At 38.2% G+C, this 24,477-nt stretch overlaps 2 protein-coding genes across 3 annotated transcripts; both read left to right on the forward strand.

Moving 5' to 3' along the window:
• The first annotated feature begins 436 nt into the window (after positions 1-436).
• On the forward strand, positions 437-14,273 carry peds1 (plasmanylethanolamine desaturase 1). The gene is made up of 6 exons (XM_046870911.1): positions 437-642; positions 7,669-7,788; positions 9,065-9,156; positions 9,525-9,669; positions 10,281-10,493; positions 10,704-14,273. Exons 1-6 carry the CDS (start codon positions 504-506, stop codon positions 10,823-10,825), a joined length of 831 nt encoding a protein of 276 aa, XP_046726867.1. The 5' UTR covers positions 437-503; the 3' UTR covers positions 10,826-14,273.
• Positions 14,274-16,952: 2,679 nt separating this feature from the next.
• On the forward strand, positions 16,953-23,557 carry LOC124399754 (ubiquitin-conjugating enzyme E2 variant 1-like). 2 transcript variants are annotated; one of them, XM_046870913.1, is made up of 4 exons: positions 16,953-17,104; positions 19,020-19,168; positions 21,500-21,625; positions 22,898-23,557. In XM_046870913.1, the coding sequence occupies exons 1-4, from the start codon at positions 17,083-17,085 to the stop codon at positions 23,042-23,044; spliced, it is 444 nt and encodes a 147-aa protein (XP_046726869.1). In that variant the 5' UTR covers positions 16,953-17,082; the 3' UTR covers positions 23,045-23,557. The 2 variants fall into 2 exon arrangements, with proteins under 2 accessions (XP_046726869.1, XP_046726868.1); XM_046870912.1 differs by lacking the exon at positions 16,953-17,104 and adding an exon at positions 17,222-17,556.
• Positions 23,558-24,477: the final 920 nt, after the last annotated feature.

Below are 24,477 nucleotides of genomic sequence, written 5' to 3' on the forward strand. Positions count from 1 at the left end.
TGGGTTTGTCCAAAACTGCCCCTATTCACCAGCCCATTATTTTTTGTTGTGTACAGAATGCCATTTTTTCCAGGCTCACTCTGAGAGAATACGAATATCCAGTTCTCTAATGACTTCTTTCTGCTGTTTCTATAAAAACTGCAAGACACCAATGGCGAATCTAATCTAATCTAAATTCTTTGTGCATCACGTGACCCCGTTCGAGGACTATGGTACCAATAAACGATGCGCGCTGGATGGTTTGTGTGGGTGTGGTTGTTGGACCGCCTTCTAACCTGAACATGCATTCTGATTGGTGGTATACGGGTGGGGTCATAAATTACGTCTGTCCCTTGTTGCAATTCTATTGGCTAAGATTTCTAATTGGAAGCAAGTGTAGGGATTGATGATTGGACCACGCGACACGTGACCGAGAGCACTAGGGCGTGGTTTGTAGTTTGAGGAACAGATTCGGCCGGGTTGACTTCCTCGCCGGGGAGAGAGAAACTAAAGCCGGAGACAACATGACCAGCAACCCGAGTGACCACGGGGCTGCGGAGGCCAGAGGGGAGGAAAGCGAGTCGAGCTCTCCGGCTCGGGCTTCGGCCAGATGGGGTCCTCAACACGCCGGCGCTCGGGAGCTCGCGAATTTATACTCACCAGGTGAGAGCGCAGGGTCGCGCTTAGCTCGATAGCATAGCTCGGGATAGTTTCTCTGCTAACGAAGCTAGTCGGGTATTAAGTGCTTTATCACTGATGGGAAGTCAGGAGCTTCACCTGCTCGGAACTGTGCAGAACTTTCTGCTTCATGTTCAGGTTGGTGCTGGGTGTTAATGTGGGATAGAAGTGAGCAGCTGCTCGCTGCCTGATACGCAGATGTGAAGTGATGCTGTGATGTGACTTCATGAATTGTATAAGTAAATAACATTGCTGTGTGTGTGTGTGTGTGTGTGTGTGTGTGTGTGTGTGTGTGTGTGTGTGTGTGATGATACTGAGGGATCTGTAGCCGGATCCTAATTACACTCTTCGGTCACTTCCATATGATCCTGCTGGGAGAGGCGCGTGCGTGTGTGCGCGTGCGCGTTTGGACAACATCTCCATTACTGTTTTTCATTCAGCTTTGTGAAATTCTCACGTTGTATTTACCTAAAGGCAGTTGTATGCAAAAGATTGATCACATCAGAAGAAATCAACTTTAATGACCCGGATGACAATTGCAGCGTTGCAATCAGATAGGAGAGGCAGAGGGCTGTTACCTCTATAGAGATAAAGCACATCTCTGTAAACGATGCACTAAGATGTGCAAATGTGTAAAGATGTGGAGGTGGCATGTAAAATATGCCATGATGTAGTGTTTATATATATATATATATATATATATATATATATATATATATATATATATATATATATATATACACACACACACACACACACACACACACACACACACACACACACCGACCAGGCATAACATTATGACCATATAAAAACAGTGAAAACCACTGATTATCTCTTCATCATGACACCTGTGTGGTTGGGATATATTAGGCACTAAATTAACATTTTTTGTCTCAAAGTTAATGTTTGACAAGGAAGAAATTGTGATAGGTTGATGACTGGTTCAGAGCATCTCCAAAACTGCAGCAGGGCTGTTCCTGATCTGTAGTGGTCAGTATCTCTTAAAAGTGGTCACAGGAAGGAGCAGTGGTGAACCAGCAACTGGGCTCATTGATGCACGTGGGGAACAAAGGCTGGACGTGTGATCTGATCCAACAGACGAGCAACTGTGTCTCAAATTGCTGAAGAAGTTTATGCTGTTAATGCTTGATGGGTCAAAATAGGGACCATCACAATATGAGGCAGGTGGTCATAATGTTATGCCTCATCAATGGCCATATATATATATACTTTTCCCTCATAGTCCTGCTAATAATTTCTACCAAATAATAATTTTCTTCCTCTTTCTCATACTAAGCACTACTACTTCTACTATTACTACTTTTGCTACTAAATTTTAATCCTCATACTACAACAACTTCTAGACTTTCTAGATTTATTTATCGACTTCCAGAAATCCATCACTACCATTATAATATAATGATACAAACAAATACCATGTTGTATTTTTACCTATAATATAATAGTCATTCTTATTCTCATTATCATACTACATAATAGCAGCTACATCAATACAGGCACTACTAGTTTACTGCTACGGTTACTACTGACACTACTATTAATAATAATGCAAATAGGATCTGGTCCTGGTTCTTTCTGTAAAGCGGAGATGTGGGAAATTTTTATTTGGTTAACCGTGTTTGGTTTTTATTATCTCTTAAATATGTGTATTGTTTGCAGATCAAATCATAGTTGAGAGCAAAAAGTGCATAATCATAGAACAATAGTAAAGACAAAAATTTTTGAAGTTCTGTAGTGTTTAAGTTTGTCCAAATAACCAAAATTGGACGTTAATTGTAAATAAAATTATGTTTGTTCTGAATTGTGCATCTCTCCTTTTAATAGACCAAATTAATTATATTAATTTTGTACCACACTGCTGTCTACTTGGTGAGATTTTTGATTTATTGATTTATTTTTAGAGGAAAGGCGTGTTCAGAGTTTCCACTGAAGCTGGCCTATTGTTTTCCTACACAGCAAAGTCTTTGGGATAGAGAGCTTTGTGTTTTTTCAGTAACATGACAATAACAATCTGTCTCTTTATTTTACATCGTAAACCTTTTTATCCATTTAAGTAATTCTTAAAATGGATGAAATCTATGGCATGTTTTCCCTTAATTAATATTGAAAGTGTATGTTCTCAGATTGCTGTGGAATGTTCTGTTGTGCCGTCTCATTTGTAAAATATTAGCATTCTTTGTGATCTCTCTGCTCTATGAATGGTCTCCTTCACATTCGATCTTGATAGTGGGAAGGTCATAAAATGTCTTTTGAAAAATAGATTGAATTGTTGTCTTTTTGCAGAATATACACATGTTTTCTGTCAGGAAATTGAACAGTAATGGTGAATATCCTTTACTTTTCATTAGATTTTTTGTTTTGTGTTTAAGGGCTGTTCTGTTATAAATAAACTAGTTTACATAGCAGTTCTTTTGTGGTCATCTACAGCTTTCTGGTAGCATGTGATGTAAAGGAACAATGTGATTCAACTGAAAAAAATCCAGGAACTGAACATGTGACTGTCTTTATTGAGAGCGGTTATTGAGAGTACGTTTGTTTTGTTACAATATGTATATGTTACAATATGTATGTACAAGTGACTTGTTTATAGGTAGACTAACATACACTTACATTGTGTCAGACTATTTTGGCTGAGGTTTCATTGACTTTGTCTTAATTTATTGTTAGGAAAATACAATTAAAGTGATTACAAGTTAGTATGGACAGTATTAGTAGTTATGAAAGTGATAAATGTTCAACTTTTTTTTACAGTACTAGTAGGATGTTGCTATATCTACATATTTTTAGGAGTTATATGTCTACTTATTTTATTATGGGAGTCATGGGCGTACGCGTGAGTTAGTGTGTGTGTGTGTGTGTGTGTGTGTGTGTGTGTGGGAGAGAGAGAGAGAGGTATGAATGATCTGGAACTCAAATTAATGTTGTGTCTTTTTCTATGATCGAGCACAGTACACATATAATTGCTGAAACAGCCTTTTTTCCACCAAAGTTCAAATTCACATAGATGATATCAGCAGCTCTGAGGTTGCAAAGGTTCAAAACCAAGATATCAACATGTGTAATAGCTGCGTGCGTGCATGTGTATGCACTCTTTTAGAAACATATGCTGTCTGAAATGCCAAATGCAGAATAAACCCAAATTGTGTCTGGACACTACCATCATTATATCCTCCAGCATTCTAAAAGCATACTAAAAGTTTGTTTAACCAACATGTGTTTTATGATTGTGTTTCCATGTTGGTGCTCCTCCTATGTCCTTTTTCCCCTGCAGCTATTTTACAGATGATGAAGAAAGGTGATTTTTAAACCAAGTTTACACAGTAAACGCACTTAGATGTTGGACAAATAGAAACGAGCAGCAGAGTGTAGGAACCTGAAACCTGGCATTTTCTTCAGCATGAACATCTCAGAGAACTAAACAGGTTTAAAAGACACTATACACTATTTTTTTTTGTGCAGGTTATTCATCAATAAAACCGTAAATTAAGTGTTTTGCTGTTATGTTTAGTTTCGATGGAGACAAGTGTTTACTGTAAAGCCAGCAAGTACAATGTATATGTAGTTATATCTTCAATGCACTGCTTCTTCTCGCACTTTTTACGAAACTTTTTAGTTTCACTCGCTTACCTCTTAAATATAAATCGGAAAGTTCACAAACATGTTTAAGTCTGACTTTTTGTGTAAATGTTGAACATGGACCCAAACAAGGAATTTTTCAAAACATCAACTGGAGCGATATCTTATAAAATAAATAAAACAGGCCAGGGTTTTGTTGTGTTGTATGTACCTTTCTTTATTAATGAAGTGATATGTGTAGCACTCGGATTCTCCTGTGTATTGCGCCTCGTGCGCTTTAGTAGTTACCGCACATGAAGCACGCAATGCCTGTTAATCGCTTTACTTTATTTTAGTTGCCATTGTTGCTTTAGTGCAGTGGACGCATAACAGATTTGTATTTACTACACTTTTATATATATCATTTTTTTTTTTAAGACCATTTTTGAGTCCCGCAAATGATTTTATTGTCCCGCACGCACGAGTATTTTATTGCCCGCACCCGCATTCCCCCATCAAATCTTGTCCCGTATGCGGCGCTAGAGAGTGCAGGTCTTTATACTGTGTTCTGCTGATCGGTTCATCACCACCACCGGATACCGACAAGGAGCTCAGGAGATCACAACACTTGTTTTATTGAACATCGGGAGGTGAAACTCATACATTAGCCACAACGGATTAACCAGTGTATCACGCAGCACGCGCTAATAACCTCTCCGGTTACCATAGCAACGACCAAACGAAGGGAGGACGTTTTTAACAGCATGCGACGCTCCAGCTTCTCACCAAACACCGGTTAAACATCATCCACATTGTGTGACCAAACTTTTGACCACTCGACTTTTCCGCTTAGAGAGTAATTGTAGGCATCCAGACAGCGATCAAACTTTACTGCTTCTCTCGTGTCATCTGGTTGAGTCTCAACCAGATGATAAAACATGTCTGGGTACGGCAGAGGTAAACATTCAATGTTCTGAGTGAAAAGGGGGGTGGGGGGTGGGTTGGGGCTTACTTCCAGTCAGTGGTTACTGACTGGAAGATCAGTTTCACGCCTTGGCATTGCCAAACTGCCACCCTTGAGCAAGGTTTAAAATGTAACATTTAAAATGACCCCATCTTCCCAAAATCACTGTCAAATGTGAAGGATGACTTTCACTGTGCGGGTTTGTATATGTGACAAGTAAAAGCCCCTAACCTTACCGTACATATACATGTCTGTGTATTACATACCAGACAAGAAGAGTTCCTCTAGAAGTTATTGGGTGCTGATGAGTAAAATGTTATATGAAATGTTAATAAATGAAATGGCTATAATTTAGAGTAGGCATCTCTCACAGGATAAACAATTTAGCCAATTTAACGCAAAAGCAATGTATCGATAGTGTATTGAGTGTGTCAGTACTACACAATACACAGTGGCAATACAATATAGCAGCAACTAAATGTCATTCTACCTTTGTGTGTGCTGTACAATGATTTACACTATATGGACAAAAGTTTGTGGACACCTGACTATAAGATGTGCTTTCTGACATTCTCTTACATTCAATTCCTATTAGCTGTTGTCAAAACCGCCACTCTTTTGGGAAGATGTTTCACTAGATTTTAGAGTGTGCGTGTGCAGATTTGTGCTTATTTAGACACAAGGGTTTTATTAAAGTCAGGTACTGATGTAGCATGAGGTTTGGGTCTCTGAGTTCAAATAAAGGGAAAATGTAATGTTTCCACATCGATAGACATCCTATACAGTTGTGTGCCTTTAACATTGAGGTAGTAGTTTGGGGAAGAACTAAATATGACTGGAAAGGCCAGGTGTCCCAAAACATTTATCCATATAGTGTATCTTATACTATGCTATTTCTAGTATTTTTTTTATACCCCTGGCATTGTTGTGTATGTTTTTTAAGTCTAATGATTAAAAAAATAATAATAATAAAATAAGAAATGCACTCAAAATGCGAGGCGTAGACTAAACAAACCTGTGGTCCCCCACTTTATACAATTCTGAGGGGACTCATATTTTAACTTATATTTTAACTTCTGTTCCACACGTAAAAAGGATTTCATTTGCTGTACTGAACCGAAAGCCCTGTATGTTAATATTTTATATGTATATAATAATATAATATTAATAATATTATATAGATATATAATTAATATTAATATATAATACATATATTACTAACATTTATTTTGATAATCGGTTGACTGGGTTTTCTATTAATCGATTAATCAGATCTTTTTTTTATTTAACGTTTTGCCTGTTATAACTATGTTTGTGGATTTAGAGAGAGTGTAGGACAGGGTGCTGAGAGAGGAGTTGTGGTATTGTATGAGTAAGTCAGGTGTGGCAGAGAAGTATGTGAGGGTGGTGCATGACATGCATGAGGACAGTGTGACAGCAGTGAACGACAGATTGGTTCAAGGTGAAGTGCATCAAGGCTCGGCCATGAGCCCTTTCCAGTTTGCTGTGGTGATGGACAGGTTGACGGACGAGGTCAGACAGGAGTCTCCATGGATTATGATGTTTGCGGATGATATTGTGATTTGTGGTGAGAGTAGTGAGCAGGTTGAGAAGAGCCTGGAGAGCTGAAGGTATGCACTGGAGAGAAGGGGAATGAAAGTCAGTAGGAGTAAGACAGAGTACGTGTGTGTGTGAATGAGAGGGAGGGCAGTGGAGTGGTGCGGTTGCAGGGAGAAGAGGTGGTGAGGGTGGAGGAGTTCAGATACCTGGGGTCAACAGTGCAAAGTAATGAAGAGTGTGTTAGAGAAGTGAAGAAAAGAGTGCACGCAGGGTGGATTGGGTGGAGAAGGGTAGCAGGAGTGATTTGTGATGAGGGTATCTGCAAGAGTGAAAGGGAAAGTTTATAGGACTGTGGTGAGACCTGTGATGTTGTATGGTTTAGAGACAGTGGCATTGAGTAAAAGACAGGAGGTGGAGCTGGAGGTAGCAGAGCTGAGGTTTTCTTTGGGAGTGACGCGGTTGGACAGGATTAGAAATGAATCTATTAGAGGGACAGCACATGTAGGACGTTTTGGAGACAAGATGAGGGATGGATTATGGATGTGGTGAGGGAAGACATGCAGGTAGTTGGTTTGAAAGAATCGGATGTAGAGGACAAAGTGATATGGAGACGGATGATCCGCTGTAGTGACCCCTAATGGGAGCAGCTGAAAGAAGTAGTAGAAGATATTGTCAAACAATCTTTTTGCACAGTGATCTCATTGAAGAAAGGGGATGCAGAAATTGAGATACACAGAACAGGGACGAGCTGGTTCTAGAAACATTGGGTTTGTTGCTGTGGGACTGTATTCGAAAAACATGCTGACACATACAATGGGAGGACATTTGAGCTATTTTGTGTGAGTCACTCTTTTCTCTCTCTCTCTCTCTCTCTCTCTCTCTCTCTCTCTCTCTCTCATTTTAATTAGGTAAAAGGTGTCAGGAATGGATCAGTGTTATTCTCTGTTTCACGCTCATGGCCTTTAATTTCTTTTACCTCCTCGCCCACTTCCACCTGGGCCATGTCTGGTACATCCTTCTGGGAATTGGTAAGTAACACGTGCGCACAAGCACGAACACACAATCACACAATAGACTAACAAGCCTGCCTTGTGCTTTACTAATCACCCAGTATGACTCAGCACACACGATTGTGTCCATGTAAGCAGCTAGACTGAAACTCTAGACTTGGGTTGTGTAGGCACGTATATTTAGAACATTGTCACAGTCTCCAGCGTCCTCGTACCGTGACAGATTTTTGCAGGAGGAGACGGGTTGTATTTTTGACATAATTTCGAAATGCACTTTCCATGATGCAACCTGTAACACAGTTACGTGGACGCGCGAAACGTAATGTGTGCTCTAGGGTTGCGTTACTAGCTAAAATAATAATTATGATATTTATAGTCATGTTCCAGAAATATTCAGCTAATTTGAGAACACGTTTGTTATTAATTATAATTTCCTCATTTAGCATTCAAATTATTATTTAAATGCTGTACATTGTTTATGTTAAAAATTTTCATAATGTTTTGAACTGGTAGTCTTGTAAAAAAAAAAAAAAAAAAATTATTTAATTTGAATTTGGTAAATTTAGATATTGTAACTTTAACCAACTTTAACTAAAACCTTTTTCACAAAAACTATGCATACAATATTAACATTTGGGCTGACGGATCTCCCATCACTCTGCATTTCAGATTATGTATTGCTATACTCTGTATATCCACCTGACCTCAACTGCATATGCATTTTTTTAGATTTCTACTCATGGATCGATTTCTTAATGAAATATAATATTCAGAAATTGTGTCCAAAAACCAATAAAGCTGTACCTGGTTTACTGAGTAACTACATGTATTATGAGCCATACACAATCCCAAATGGTATTTTAAATGGCATATTTTACCATTTATTTCCAGTGTGTGTCATTTGGTAAAAAAATCAATAAATAATTAAATAAATAAAAAATAAAAAAAATAAATAAAAAAGAATTTTCAGAAATGTTCAGGACTGAATCTGCATTATGAAATACTGTATCCCAATTTCCTGTAGCAACATTTATGTAAAGTCTTTGTCTAGAAATTACTAAATTCACAATAATAAGGCAATAATTGGAACAGTGAAAGAATCTGATTTATCTTGTACTATTTCCAGTTATTTAGACTATGCTGTACTTCTTAAGTCTTAGGGCATGTTGTCATGGAGATACTGGGTTATTGAAACCAGCATATCAGAGACCTTTACAGTTCCGACTCTTACTGTGTGTGTGTGTGTGTGTGTGTGTGTGTGTGTGTGTGTGTGTGTGTGTGTGTGTGTGTGTAGTGGCAGGAATTCTTACTGCAGATTTTGCCTCTGGGCTGGTTCACTGGGGGGCTGACACGTGGGGGTCTGTGGATCTGCCCATCATTGGAAAGGTATGGAGGTGCAGGATTTTGCTTTTCTACTCAACTATAAATGTACTTAAAAAATAAATCATTATTAACAGGAGTTAAGTGTCCAGAGCTGGGAACCCAGTTCTTATTAATATACTTCATGTTCTGTATAGCTGTATAGCCGCATTCTTTTATATGATTCAGGTGTTAAGGGGACATAAAATTTTTAACATTGTCAGAAGGATACAGCTGATCTTTGATGGTGCTCTGTTTTGATCTCAGAGTGAGAATCTTTTGCTTATAAGCAGTTGTGGTGTGTTCTGTCTCAGTGGAGCAGGTTATCAGGGTTCATGGTTTCTCGCTCTCGCTCTCGCTCTCTCTCTCTCTCTTTTCTCATTTGCTTCCCGCAGGCATTCATCCGTCCATTTCGAGAACATCATATAGATCCAACAGCCATCACACGGCATGATTTTATAGAGACAAACGGTGATAACTGCATGTTGACGATTATTCCCCTGGCTCATATGGCCTACAACTTCCACACTTTAACACCAGGTAAGGCAGACTATAGGTTTTGTGGCAGATATAGCAGATATGATTTCATGTGTTCATATATTTAACACAATTAATATGTATGTAGTAATAATATGTTCAATGACATTTTTAATAAAAAAACTCATAGCCCAACATCCACTCTTTTTAAAAACTTTCAATTATAGCTTGAACTCCATTACAAAGCACTGACACTAGAGACTCTTTACATCAATGTTAAGTCTACTTGGAGAAAACCCCAACATATCAGCAATGTTCTTGCTGTGTTAAATAATGCCTTTTTAATTTCTTTATTGTTAAACTTGGATTATTGGAGCATCGGCCATACAAGTTCATGCGAACAAGCACAATTTTGGACCAAAGTGGGTTTGAAAATACCACTGTGCTGGCAGATTTAGAAAGTCACACTCCCTATTGCATGTCTCTACCCACGTTAGCAATTTCAAAAATAGCAGCTGGGCGAAGAGGGGAGGTGGTTCAGGGCCAAACAAATAAGCAAAATGTCAGCCTTTTTACAGGTGCACCAGCACAATTCTAAAACCCATGAATTGATTGTTATACAAGCACCATTGCCATAATGTCCTTTATTTTATTTTCTCTCTCTTTTTTTTCAGCGGAGATTTATCATATCTTCCCCTTATATTGCTATTTGTATTCTTTGGGCATTTTTGTGACCCTGACCAATCAAATCCATAAGTGGTCTCACACTTATTTTGGGCTGCCACGCTGGGTCACTTTCTTGCAGGATTGCCACATCATCCTCCCTCGCAAACACCACAGAGTTCATCATGTGGCACCTCACGAGACCTATTTCTGCATTACTACAGGTACACACACACACACACACACACACACACACACACACACACACACACACACACAATTGTATTTCCAAAAGTAAATAATTTATTTTTTTTATTATACTGTTTGTTTCTGGGATAATGTTATAGATGGCAAGCATGTGCATACTGTGAAATTATGGTGTTTTTTAAAAACAGTATAACTTATTGTATGTGTGTGTGCGTGCATATATACAGGCTGGTTGAACTACCCACTGGAGAAGATTGGCTTCTGGAGGAATCTGGAGGACATCATCCAGAGCCTGACAGGAGAGAAGCCCAGATCAGATGACTTGAAATGGGCCCAGAAATCCGAGTGATGTTCCTCTGGTGCCAGCATCCCTCTCCTACCTCATACCTCCGCACAGAGGTCCAGCCTTCATCTCCTCTTCATTCAGCTCCTCAGCATTGACCAGGCGGTTGGAATGATAAGAACTGTATGATGCTGATAACTCAAAAGCTTCCAGCCCCACAGAGAGAAGAAGGAGGACGGAATTGGAGAGTGTGATTGCAAGCAATACTTCTCTGCACTTCTCATCCAGGAACAGATGTCAAATCTGTCTTTATACTCACCAGTTTTTCCCCCTTTTCCTGCACAAAAAAGCCATTTTACCTCTGCCGTGGGGTATTAAGCATCCTAAAGTTCCCAGTTGACAAACTTGAATCCCGAAGCAAAAAAAAATTCCACGTTTTTTTGAGCTGCAGTTTAAACAAATGCCTTTAAAAAAAAAAAAAAAAAAAGATTAAAAAAAAAAAAAAAAAAGGGAAACCAAGACCTGCTCACTGATTTCTGCCGACTGAGTAGTCTGATTGACTGTAGGACGGCTCCTCTCTGAACATTTCAGTCTGCAAGAAGAAAAAAAAAAAAAAAAAAACATCTCTTTCCTGGCCCATCTCTTTTTACTGACATCATGTCTCATTATAACTGAGGGCTGGAACCGGTGTCTTCACCTGTTGCTGATGTCTGAACAGACAAAGCCGATGAATATGCAGTCTTTCCTCAGTTCGCCTTACTTATGCAGTACATGCAGCAGAGAGTTCAAGCTGGTCTCTCTCTCTCTCTCACACACACACACACCGCTCCATGTTTTATACCTTACACTCCTCAATTTGCACCTTACACTCCACATGTACTCCATATAAAATCTTAGGGTTATGCCTATGAATGATACACACTCTTTGTTACAGTATGTTTTTCTACATTGTTTCACATTTATATCATTTTTTTTTTCTTTTCTTTGCACAGCCATATTCTTTCTCATTAATATTCTACCTTCATAGGTGCTCTCAAGATAGCCAAACACACAAAAATGACCTATTTGTAATGGTTGTGCTCTAAACTGAATTTTCAGGGGGAGTTTTAAGAGCTAAACAGGTCCGAAATCTAATTACAATTTAGATGCATAGAAAAGATTTGTGTAGGCTTGTTTATATTATCTTTGTTTTCTTGTCTTAAATGATCAGTTAAACACAGTCGAGCATGTCTGCTCAGTTGGATGAACTTGTGCTATTAGTCCCCCCCATTAGCTCATGGCCCTTGTGAATGACAGAAGCTCATAGGTCAGTTTGAGGATGTTATGCTGCTCCCAAGAACATTGTAACACTTCCATCAGCTGCATATACTATTTAACTGACATGCACTCATACAGCTAGTTGTAAAGCCAACTTGTAATGGCTTTCTGACTACAGAATATGTACAAACCGACCAAAAGAATATTTATCATTAACATATTGTAGTTTTTGAATAATGTTAATATCAAACAGCGCTTAGTTACTGAACTAGTCACTCGCCTTATTTCACTTGTTTGAGCTCAGTATGTGTTGGGACTGTAAGCTATGTGTATATTCTCTGCACAAAATTAAGTTTTCTGATAGTTTACTACTTGCCATGAACAGATGACTTAGCTTTGCTAATTTTAAGAAAAAGTAGGATAGAGTTTTTTTTGGTTTTGTTTTTTTGTGGAGAAGTATATAAATTGAATTAGCAAGTGCTGGTCAGATTTCCTACTTACAACAGCACTCTAAAGTTATTACTTGAAATTATGAATATCTATATATGATCTAATTAGTTACGTGTCTAGAAGGAATAGCTATCTAAATGATGTATTATTTATATATAAAAATACAATCACTTTTTTGTCCAAAGGTGTTTTATTTGAACCATTTTCTTTGTTTGATCTTCATCAGCTGTTCATCTTGTCCTCCTGTACTTCAACAGAGTACAGGTGATCTATTGAATAATTCTCCATTTAGACCTTTTCTGATTTTTGTTCTTTATGAATCAAATATGAAAACTTCTAGTAAAATGAAAAGCAAACAAACATGTGATCTGGGCATAGGGTGCTTCCTGTGAATGAAATGTTCAATCATAAGCCGGGATGCCAAATATTTTAAAGCTCAAGTCTTTTGAATGATATTTTTTTTTTTGTTATTGTTCAGTATAGAGACATATTTAATTAGTTCTGTTGGATACGTGATGGTCAATACTTAGATCTGGTAGATCTGGTAATTATAAAGGTGTCAAATTACACTGAGCATAAGAACAACTGCCAGGATTTGATTTGTTTTCTTTAAGATAATTATTTGTTAAATGTGCACATTTTCAGACCTTTTTTTTTTTTTACGGTGTTAATTTGTAGTATTCTTTTCAATATTGGTTTGTAAATTAAGGTTTCAGCATGGTGTTTTCATTATTTGTTACTGATTTGAGATGATTTAACTTGATTGGCATGTTGTAGTCTGATTAGACTGGTGTTCATTTTAGCCAGGGAGATCTCAATGGGATAAATGCATAATATATTTTTAATCACATAAGTACTTCTAGCTTACAGTAGAAAGGAAAATTTGCACAGAAATTCCAGGAACTGGAACTGTTTTGTTTATGTAATCATGCATTCATGTTGGTGCCCATGTTAAAATCCACACTAATTTAATAATACTGGATGAAACGTATCCACTTAGTTTTGCTTGTGCAGCTTTTTAATAAGATATTAAAGGGCCGTTCCATCAGTGCTGAACTTCTATCTTACTGACGCAGATGTTTTGAGACATGTTCATGTTTGGGCTGTAATCTTCTATCAACAATTTGGAAAAAAACTATTTACATGGTGTGTAAGTGACTTGTGACTGTGCACCTTAGTCTTTTAGATTCCACTTTACCACTGTAACACTGTTGCATTGGATTTGTGACCTGCAGGAATTTTACTAACCTGCTCATGAAGTGTCATAACATTTGTCTACATGTCTAGAGGTATTATGTTATTGTAATATTTTTGTGGCGTGCTAAACTGGTTGATTGTATCGATGAAAATGATTTTAAGTGTGTTGAACGATCTTACAGTGCTCAGATTTTTTGACTTTTCGAACACATCTGACAAACAAATTTAATGCCATTTATTCAAATTCACAAGCGTAGGGGTAAAATAAATGGATGTCTTTTTTTTTTTTTTTTGTGCGGTTATGTCTCATTTTGATGTATTTAGTATGAAGATTGTTACAGAAGGCAGCAAAGTAGGTAAAGAGTACGTCTGTAGCACTTTCTTATTTGATGTCACACCCCTCAAGGTCTGCTTAGTTAACATGATTTGCGTTTTGTTCTGAGTGGACAGTTTTAATTTGGATTTGGTTGAAGTGGATTATGTGGCAGTCAACATAAGATGAAAAATAATGCCTTGATGCCTTTCTGTTGTCTCCCAATAGGAAGACTTTAATGTTACATGTATATATTATATTTATAATGAAATTAATAAACTATCAGAGTAATCATTATGTGCTGTTTATTGATTTTTTTTTTTTTATTGTTAGTACATGAATTAAAAATGAGCTGAAGAGATCTGTGTAATTAAAAGGTGAAATGAACGGTGGGTGTCCACCTTTTAGGCAGATATTATGCAGATGTTCCTCAACACAGGTTGGTGGGCTTTAAAAATACACCACTGCAGGAAAAAAAACTTCGTATGTACAATGAACATGCATAATTCATTTAAAGTCCTTATTACTGAAGGTATTTGGCCAAATGCATACAACACTACAATTATTTACATGTACATGAACTGTATGCTCATAAATGTGTTTCCTCTGCATTCTTTGGCTACTTCATGGTTCCTTAGGTCCCTATTAATACATATTCCACAAACAGACTCACTGAAGAAAGTTTTAAGATATCCAATTTTCTCTTTCATAACATGGTTTTGGAGGTGGTTTATCCTTGTCCAGGTCCAAAGATTTGGATCCTTTCTCCATAACATTTCCCACTTTCTCTGGGTATGAAGTGGGAGAATTCACCCAGGACATGCAGGAATGCACATTCACACATTTGTACTTGGGAGGGAGTTTAGCATTGTTAATTTCGACCTGCATGCATTTGAGGGTTTGAGAAAACCCATGATAACCACCTGATGTATTTAAACTATTGAAATGTTATTCAAGGTCATACAAAATTACAGGAATAATTCACATTTTGTGTGTACAAGCAGCATCAGTGAATAGCTAAAATATTTGTAAATTTATGTTTGACTTTAAGCCTTTTTTTTGTTGAGCTCTATAAAAATATTCACCAGAGGGAACTAAGCCCTAAAAATGCTTTTTCTAAAAGTGTAATGAACTGAAATAATATGCCTATTAGATTTAAAATATATTAAAATTATATAAAATGTATATAAAATGTAATAGGCCTATTTTATACATTATATATACAGATGCCTATTACACCTACGCACCCCTTGAAATTTAACAACCATTTTAGTATATCTTGAACAATACTAATGGACAATACTAAAACAAGCAAATATTTTTGAGTAGTCGATGTGCAGCTTGTATAGGAGTACAGATTTACTGTCTTGAAATTAACTCAACATACAGCCATTATTGTCAAAGTAACTGGCAACAAAAGTGTGTACACCTTAAGTGATAATAGCTGTATGTTGTGTAACCATGCAAAGCCACATTTCCTATTAATCATGTTCATGTTTTTTTTGCTTGAGAAGACCATATAAATTTGTGCATCTTGTATTAGAGCAGTTAAAATGTGCTTTAAGTACAATTCTCTCATACTGGCCACTGGATGTTTAACATGGCACCTCATGTCAACTCTCATAACTCTCATGTCAAAGAACTCTCATTCTTCATTTAAGAATTAGAATTATTGCTCCACAAAGATGGCCTAGTCTATAAGAAAATCAATAACACCCTGAAACTGGTTTACAGTACGGTGGTCAGGGTCATACAGAGGTTTTCCAAGACGGGTTCCACTCAGAACAGGCCTCATTAGGGTCGATCAAAGAAGCTGCGTCAAACTGCCAGCATTAATATAGAGGTTGCTGAAGCAGAAGGTCTGCTTGTCAGTGCTCAGACCATACAGCGCACACTGCAGAAAGTCAGTTTTCATGGCCATTGTCCAAGAAGGAAGCCTCTGCTGAAGCTGGCTCAAAAAAAAAGAATAATCCAAACAGTTTATCGAAGACCTGGCTATGAGCATGACTACTGGAACCATGTCCTGTGGTCTGATGAGACTTAGATAAACTTGTTTGGCTCAGATGGGATCAAGCATTTGTGGTGACGCCCTGGTGAGGAGTACCAAGAAAATTATACAGTCAAGCCTACAGTCAAGCATGGTGATGGTAGCATCATGGTCTGTGGTTGCATAAGTGCTGCTGGTACTGGGGAGCTGCGGTTCATTGAGGTAAACATGGATTCCAAAAAGTACTGTGACATTCTGAAGCAGAACATGATGCCCTCCATTCAGAAACAACAGTTTTCCACCAAAGAACGAGCCCAAACACACCCCCAAGATGACTTCCCAGATATGTCTCTAGACCTGAACTCTATTGTGCACCTGTGGTGCATCCTCAAGCGGAGAGTGAAGAAGTGTCATGTGTCTAACAGCCACCTGCTTCATGATGTCATTATGGAGGAGTGGAAGAGGATCCCAGCAACAACCTTTGCAGCTCTGGTGAATTCCATGCCCAAGGCTTACACAAACTTTGGACATATTTTTACACTTTGGACACAGTTCTGACATGTTCAATTTGGGTGTACTCACTTTTGTTGCCAGTTACTTAGACAATAATGGCTGTATGGGTAATTATTTTCAGAGGACAGTAAATCTGTACTGCTATACAAGCTACACATTGACTACTCTAAAATATATTTCTTATAAGCTTAAAAGTACAATTTCTTTAACATATAATAAAATGGTTGCTGAAATGTGAGGGATGTACTCACTTTTGTGAGAAACTGTATATATTTGCTGCCAAAACAGCCATGACTCGTCTTGCATCAACAGCATTAACTTCAGCAATTTAAGCTACAGTAGCTAATATGTTGAATCAGACCACAAGGGCCAGCCTTCGCTCCACACATATGTATGTATGTATGTGTATATATATATATATATATATATATATATATATATATATATATATACACACACACACACACACACACACACACACACACACACACACACACACACACACACACACCCTTTGACAAAATTTTGGACAGGGCATGCGCATTTGGCACGATCTGAGCGCGCCCACGTGTGCGTGCGCGCACTCGTTAACTGTTTATTTTCAAAATGGCGGTCGCCGCCGGATCAGGTAAATCATTTCCCTGATTTTTCAGGTTTGCTTTAATACATGGCATGGGGATGTTAACGCGCTACCGATAAGCATGAGATTATAGTCGTGTTTTAGTTCAGGCGTGTTCGCAGTAAACCCACTCACCGAGGTGTAATTAATTGTCAGTTCCGCTGAGCAGCAGCGCACTTTACTGGCATTAGCAAGTCTGCCGGCTAACTAGCGGATAAATGAATGTTAGCTTTATTTCTGGGCTTCTCCAGCCGGCATCGTGCACACATCGAGTATTTAATAGTGAGGAAATGTGAGGTTACCTCAACTCTGAAACCGGTCGACGATTAAATAGAGGAATGGATCTGTAAATTAATCGTCAGCTCATTGTCATGTAAATGTTGTGCCACGGTTATTTATTCATTCAGCTGCCAGCTGCTTTGTCCCTTTAGCTATGCTGATGGACAGATCAACATTCATGGGTGAATAATACTGGGCGTTGGATTTGGCTTTCGAGATCATCGTTTGTTCTTGATTTTATTTATATATATATATATATATATATATATATATATATATATATATATATATATATATATATATATACAAACACACACACACACACCACAAATGTAATAGATTCATTGCAACAGCACTGCAGTATCATGTTTACAATGTGAATGATTTAGGGCTCATTAGCTCCTTGTTTTTTTTCACCAGAAGCATGCATTTATTCCCTCTTTTATCAGATCAGTCATTGTCAGTGGTTTGTCAGTATTCACACCGCTATTTCACACGTGAGTGCCATTTCCTGCAAAGGCACTCCCCAAAAGCGTAATCTAAAATCCTCTGACATTAAATCTAATAATGGCTTACATTATGTAACACTACTCCGAAGCATTCGTCATAAATCGACTTCGTATGATTCAGCAATATCTTTCAGGCCCCTACATCTTACTCAGCATTTCTGCCCAGGGCCTGGTCTTGTCTTTCTGCCTGGGTTTTAGAAATCTGGGATGCATGCTGTAATGCAGCGTGCTCATTATATATTTTAACACTGGATTGAAAATCAATATGGAGCAGAAGCCAAAGTTAGCAGCTGCATGTGCTGCTGGAATTTGTGGAGTCACTCGGTGGAAAAGTTCTTGCTGGTGTAGTTGTGAGCTGAAATACTCAGGGGAGATTTTGCATCCGGAGGTTTTTTCCTTTCAACTTTGGTTGCATTTGCATTATGTTGCACAGAAGTATGTATAAGTGAAATGCATTTGTCTTTTTGTTGTAGCATCGGCTGTGATGTGCACAATTTCAACTGGATGTATACGCTGCTGGCTTTACAAAATCAGGGGACCGCAGTGTGTGTGTGTGTGTGTGTGTGTGTGTGTGTGTGTGTGTGTGTGTGTGTGTGTGTGTGTGTGAGTGTGTGAAAGACAGATGAGGTAATGCAGATGGCATCCGAGCTTTTCGGTGATGCTTGTGCAAACTTGCAGAAGGGAGAAAGAGATGAATGAAGTGCACCATGACAAATGCATCCTGGCTCATTTTAAAAGAAGAATTTCACAGGTTTAGGCCTCCTGGGACAGATGCCCTTGAAAGAAACAGTGAAGGTCCTTCATGCCTGCAACAACAGAGAGCTAAAGAATGAAAACACTCGGTCTGAGCTGTGTGAGATACAGATTACCCTTGCCCGATTGGATTCTGGCTTTCCGCTAGAACTCGGTCATCAGCAGTGTTTGGGTGAAAATCATGTGAACCATTTTGCACTGCAGGATGCAGAAGCAGTTGGATGTTTTTCTTTTTAGAGAGAGAATTGAGATATCGGTGGAATTTATACATTAACTAATTTTTTAAGATATTGCAGTTTTAGAAAAAATGTCTTTGGAATATATATCTACTGCTTTGAGCTTAAGTGTTTCAATAATGTTGTAATGTGTGTTTCTGTGGTTAGGCGTGAAGGTGCCACGCAACTTCCGTCTGCTGGAAGAGCTGGAAGAAGGCCAGAAGGGAGTGGGGGATGGAACTGTGAGCTGGGGGCTGGAGGATGACGATGACATGACCCTCACTCGCTGGAGAGGCATGATCATCGGACCACCACGGGTAAGACACTGGTGTTATAATCAGACTCGTATTGGTTAAACACTTATATGCTGCCCGTCCAAAAAAAAAAAAAAGTCACCACCTGGATTTAACTTAGCAAATAGGTAAGAGCCTCCTATTGGATAATTACTGCATGGATGATTGTTTCAGCTGACAACAAGTTCTTTAACCCTAACTGATGCAGTGAGTAGTTTCTCGTTTCTTAAACAACCATGTCGGAGGACACATCCTCTGTTTGTGGAAAAGATGGTTATCTTTTCCAGGTGGATAAATTGGGTTAAGAACTGTCCAACGCACTATTAAAAACTGGAAGTATAGAGGGGGAACCATCATCTTCGAGGAAGAAATGCGGTCTGTAAAAAAAAAAATCACTTAAACGTTAAAACGCGATCGCTTAAACGTTTTGTGAAATCGAATCTTAAAAAAAACCCCTCCGAACTCACGGTTTATTCGTGAAAGTAAGAGCATTTCTACACGCACAGTGCAAAGGGAACTCGAGGGATTGGGACTAAACAGCTGTGAATCTTATCAGCGAGGTTATTCAGAAAAAGTCTTAAATTTGCTTGGGAGCATAAAGATTGGACTCTGGAGCAATGAAAGAAGGTCATGAGGTCTGATGAGTCCAGATTTACCCTGTTCCAGAGTGATGGCATCAGGATAAGAAGAGAGGCGGATGAACTGATGCACCTATAATGCCTAGTGCCTACTGTACAAGCCTGTGGGGGCAGTGCTATGATCTGGGGTTGATGCAATTGGTCAGGTCAGGGTTCAGTAATGTTATGTGCCCAAAGAATGAGGTCATCTGACTACCTGAAAATACTGAATGACCAGGTTATTCTATCAAAGGATAGATTAGATAGAGATCTTTTCTTCTCTGATGGCACAAGCATATTCCCAGCTGACAATGGCAGGATTCATCAGGCTTCCAGTTGTGAAAGAGTGGTTCAGGGCACATCATTTTCACACATGGATTGGCCACCACAGAGTCCAGACCTTAACCCCATTGAGAATCTTTGGTATGTGCTGGGGAAGACTTTGCGCCTTTCCGTTCTGCAATGTTGTAACGTTGCCACGTGTGTGCCCTTTTTTTAATTTTGGACAGGCAGTGTACAACCGTACACATTTATGTTGGGTAAATGAGTAATGTTTTGTTGGGGAATCAATATTAGATCACAGCAAACATGTTCATAATAGAAACATGACGGCATTTCCTACCTCCCATTGCTTTCTCTTTTTTTCCTTGTAATAATTTGTTCTTTTATTTAAAAGTTCACAGCAGTAGAGCACATTATACACCACACTCATAACAGCCCACCAGGCCAGCATATATTAAATCCAGTTTTCTTTTACACAGGTGGAATTTTTCTTGGCCATAAGGTGTAGCAAGATTTATAGGGTTATTAATGATCAATTCTATTTCTCCTTCACTGGCTCTGGGCTGATTACTTCTGCTGCACGACTTAGAGACTGACAGCTTCAACTGGGTTTAATTCTGACGTTCTCAGTGTGCTTATAAAGCAGTAGGTAGTGATGAAACTTCATTTAAAACTTCATTTGGTGCATTCTGCTGTTGTACTACTCCAGTAGAGGTTCTCTACAGTTACTCCCAAGTACTCTGCAGTTACTTTCTAGAATTTTTGTTGCAAAGTAGCTAACTTTTCTGTTCAACTTGTCAGAAGGACTGGTTTAATACAGACATTATACATTTTGAAAAGTTACATTTTGAAAAGTTTTTCTATTTTTCTTCCACCCAAAGAGGTTTCTTGACATCATTATTGTTTGTCACTGTTACAGTACCAGCAACATCTTATCAAGTGACGTAGTATTTTAGTTTGGTGTAATCAGTTAGGCTTTTTTTTTTTTTTTTTTATGTATATCTCGCAACACAGAAAGAATGTCCTCTTCTGGATCCAATACAACCTGCTTGTGCACACAGTTACAAGTATTTGGTCTGTACTCATTTTCGAGGTTGACATAGTCACCACAGGTTCTTGCAAGACCTTCCCACTGCCCTGTTGTGTAAACTAGAATTTTCTCAGACTTTTAATCTGCCAGTCATCTGTAACTTCTCTCTTGCTTTCTTAAGTATGATGAGTCACATCCTCTGTGTCAGTCTGACATTTCTGCTATGTACCAGAATACCAGGTTGTCTAAAAAGGGTTTCTGAAACAAATCCAACATATCAAATTTTACTTTGTTAGGGATCATTACTCCTTTTTTTTTTTTTGTTTGATGATTCTGACCAGTTCTATTTTCCATACAACAAAATACATTGTTTTAAAATATTATGGGTTAAAGCTCTAACACTAAATGCTGGACTTCTTTTCTCAGACTATCTATGAGAACAGGATGTACAGTCTGCGAGTGGAGTGTGGACCCAGATATCCAGAAACACCCCCGTTTGTGCGGTTTGTGACAAAGATCAACTTAAATGGAGTACACAACTCAAGCGGTGTGGTGAGTCCTCTATTCCCCCCAAGAACATGTTGAGTTATTCGCACATATCCATTGCACCAACATTTAATATATAGAGATAGATTAAATTATTTTAATTATAAAAACTGCAAGTCCCAGAAAAAAATAGCACAAAATGCTATGTGGAAGTATGTGTGATCTGTATCTTGAATGTTAATTGTTATTGTGGAAATACAGAAAGATGAAATACAGAGCTCTTTAAATACATTGCCACCCTTGGTAAATATGAGCAAAGAAAGCTGTGAAAAATTGTCTATTATTTAACCTTTTGCTCAAAGATATATATTCATTGCAGTTTTAATCTGTTACACATTTCAGAATTTCACCATCTGCTTTTCCAAGTTCATTTCTGAAGATGCAATAATGTGGCTGGTGTTTGGTTTTCCCTCACGCACCCAATTAATCTTACAGCTGCGAGTACATCCACCGAGATTGAATTTAAGGCCGTGCCCTAAACCACACACTGTCGACTGAATGCACAAACAATGCAGTGACATGCTGTAATACTAAGTGTTATGAAAATTAAAGGGCATTGTAATGCATCTCGTGCCTTTCAAAAGTTATACCTAGACTTTTATGGTTTTTGCGAGACAGAGACATGTTTCTTTTCTTCATATGCAACAAACTCATTTATGGTACAAAGATTAAATTACCAAACGAATATATAAATATACAGATGTTAAAAGTATATTTTCATTGAAAAATCCCCCCTTTTCTCTAAACATTCAGCTGAAAAAAAATATTTTTTAAAGATCTAGTTAATCCCAGAGCAGTTCAATAGGGTTTAGGTCTGTGACTGGCCGGGCCATTTATGAAAGATCCAGCCGAGTGTTTGCTCTCTAAAATAACTCTTACAGTGCCATGCAGACGTATGCCTCGGGTCATTGTTTTGTATGGTGAAGGTTCCAATTAGGCACAGTTCAGTTGGAATTGAATGGTGTTGATATATGGGATGGTAGCCATGTTGGTTTAGTATTTCTTTCACCTGGAGTAAGTGTCCAACTGTCCCTGCTACAGAGCAACCCCAAACCATTAAGCTTCCACCTCCATGTTTATGAGGAGGTCCAGTAACATCCTGTTTGTTCTTCTATTAAAATGTCAAATTTGCACTTATCTGTCTACAGAAGTTTCTTCCAGTCATACACTACAATTTCTGTGTGTTTTTGCCATTTACCTCGATTGTTGCATTTAAAGTCTTATGATAGGCACTATACCATGTAATGGAGCTGCTATCATGTTTGTGTGTGTGTTTAGGTGGAGCCGAGGGCAGTGTCATCTCTGGCAAAGTGGCAGGATTCCTACAGTATCCGGGTGGTGCTGCAGGAGCTTAGACGACTTATGATGTGCAAAGAGAACATGAAGCTCCCACAACCACCTGAGGGACAGATTTACACCAACTGAGACTGTACTATACTGCAAATACACACACACAGTCTGCCTTTAGCATTTTGTTTTCATTTGTACTCATTTTCATTTCTATCTCCAATCAGTCATCCTTGAATTCGTAAACGTGCAAACTCTCTCCTGCTCTGTCTGTCTGTAAGATTTGTTCCGTCTCTCATACACGTATAAAAGCCCCATCTGGAAAGAATCCATGCCTCAACTCATACACATCCCCCTTATGGTCCCTCCCTTTTCTCATTTTTCTGAACTAAAGATGAGTGAACAGTTGTTTTTTTTTTTTGTCATGGGACAAATCATTTGAATACTGTGCATCTTACTAATCTTTGTTTTTCTTATTGTTTGTTAAAAATCTGATTGTATAATATCATAAATAATCTAATTGAGTGTGACTTGTGGTTGTATTTTTGTCATTTTCATATCGAAAATCTTTTGCTTGAGTGCAATTCAGCTCAGCTTTATGCATTGTAATGTCGTTGTAGATGTTCGGTAGTAAAGTCTTGGTATTTGCAATCTGCAGTTGTCAAATGATATTTAAAACTGCGTACAATATGGTCTCTGAACATCAGAACTCCTTACATGTTATGACTAGTCTTGATATTTGCAAATGCACACATACTGAAGGCAGAAGGAATTTCCTAAAGAATGAAATAAAAAGTGAAAACCGTACATAAATGTGAAAACCATTGAGAAAGATTGTGTGATGTAGGCCTGTTTGCATTCATGTTGTAAATTGAGCTCCTGTATGAATTGACATGACATCAGCGCTGTGTCTATACAGGTTTCTTTGGGTTTTTAGAATTTGCCCAACCTATAAAAAACATGCTGGTATGTGAGTGAGTCTAACTGACACCGAGATGTGAATGTATATACATAGTGACCTACGATAGTATACAGTACACGGTGCCTTCTAGTCTTTAGCTGAGTGTTTACGGGATGAGCACCACAACGCTGACCAAAATAATAGGGTTTACTGCAATACAATAAATAAATCATTACACTAAAAAAACCTGAAAATGCCTGAACTAGTGCCCACAGGCTGACATTTCCTTGTGACCTTTAAATTGGTCTGTCATGCCATATGTGAGAAAAGGAAAAAAATGTCATTTGGAAAAACCTTTGAGAAATTAGGACCAGTTAACGTAGAGGTCACTGATTAGATGTAATAGGCATTAAAGTTTATTGTACAATAAATGAGATTGTTTCTCATTCTACAATAAGTTTCACTGAATTAAAACTTTGAAAATAAAACTGCATTACATAAGCAGATTACATTCTTTTGTATTTATTTTTAAATATTAAATCATGTATGAAAGGAACTTATAGCTTAGCAAAACTTTCTTTCCGCTTCTCCCATTAGGGGTCGCCACAGCGGATCATCCGCATGTTTGATTTGGCACGTTATTACGCTGGATGCCCTTCCTAACGCAACC

Source organism: Silurus meridionalis, chromosome 17 (genome assembly GCF_014805685.1).
Source record: "Silurus meridionalis isolate SWU-2019-XX chromosome 17, ASM1480568v1, whole genome shotgun sequence".
In the NCBI taxonomy this organism is placed as follows: Eukaryota; Metazoa; Chordata; class Actinopteri; order Siluriformes; family Siluridae; genus Silurus; species Silurus meridionalis.

What these genes read in the sequence shown, in the direction of transcription:
- peds1 (XM_046870911.1), top strand. Translation starts at nt 504, where the DNA reads ATGACCAGCAACCCGAGTGACCACGGGGCTGCGGAGGCCAGAGGGGAG. An exon ending in CTTCCACACTTTAACACCAG is followed by an intron (nt 9,670 to 10,280) that starts GTAAGGCAGACT and finishes CTTTTTTTTCAG; the next exon opens with CGGAGATTTATCATATCTTC. An exon ending in CTATTTCTGCATTACTACAG is followed by an intron (nt 10,494 to 10,703) that starts GTACACACACAC and finishes GCATATATACAG; the next exon opens with GCTGGTTGAACTACCCACTG.
- LOC124399754 (XM_046870912.1), top strand. Translation starts at nt 17,529, where the DNA reads ATGCTGATGGACAGATCAACATTCATGG. An exon ending in GGACAGATCAACATTCATGG is followed by an intron (nt 17,557 to 19,019) that starts GTGAATAATACT and finishes TTCTGTGGTTAG; the next exon opens with GCGTGAAGGTGCCACGCAAC. An exon ending in TACACAACTCAAGCGGTGTG is followed by an intron (nt 21,626 to 22,897) that starts GTGAGTCCTCTA and finishes GTGTGTGTTTAG; the next exon opens with GTGGAGCCGAGGGCAGTGTC.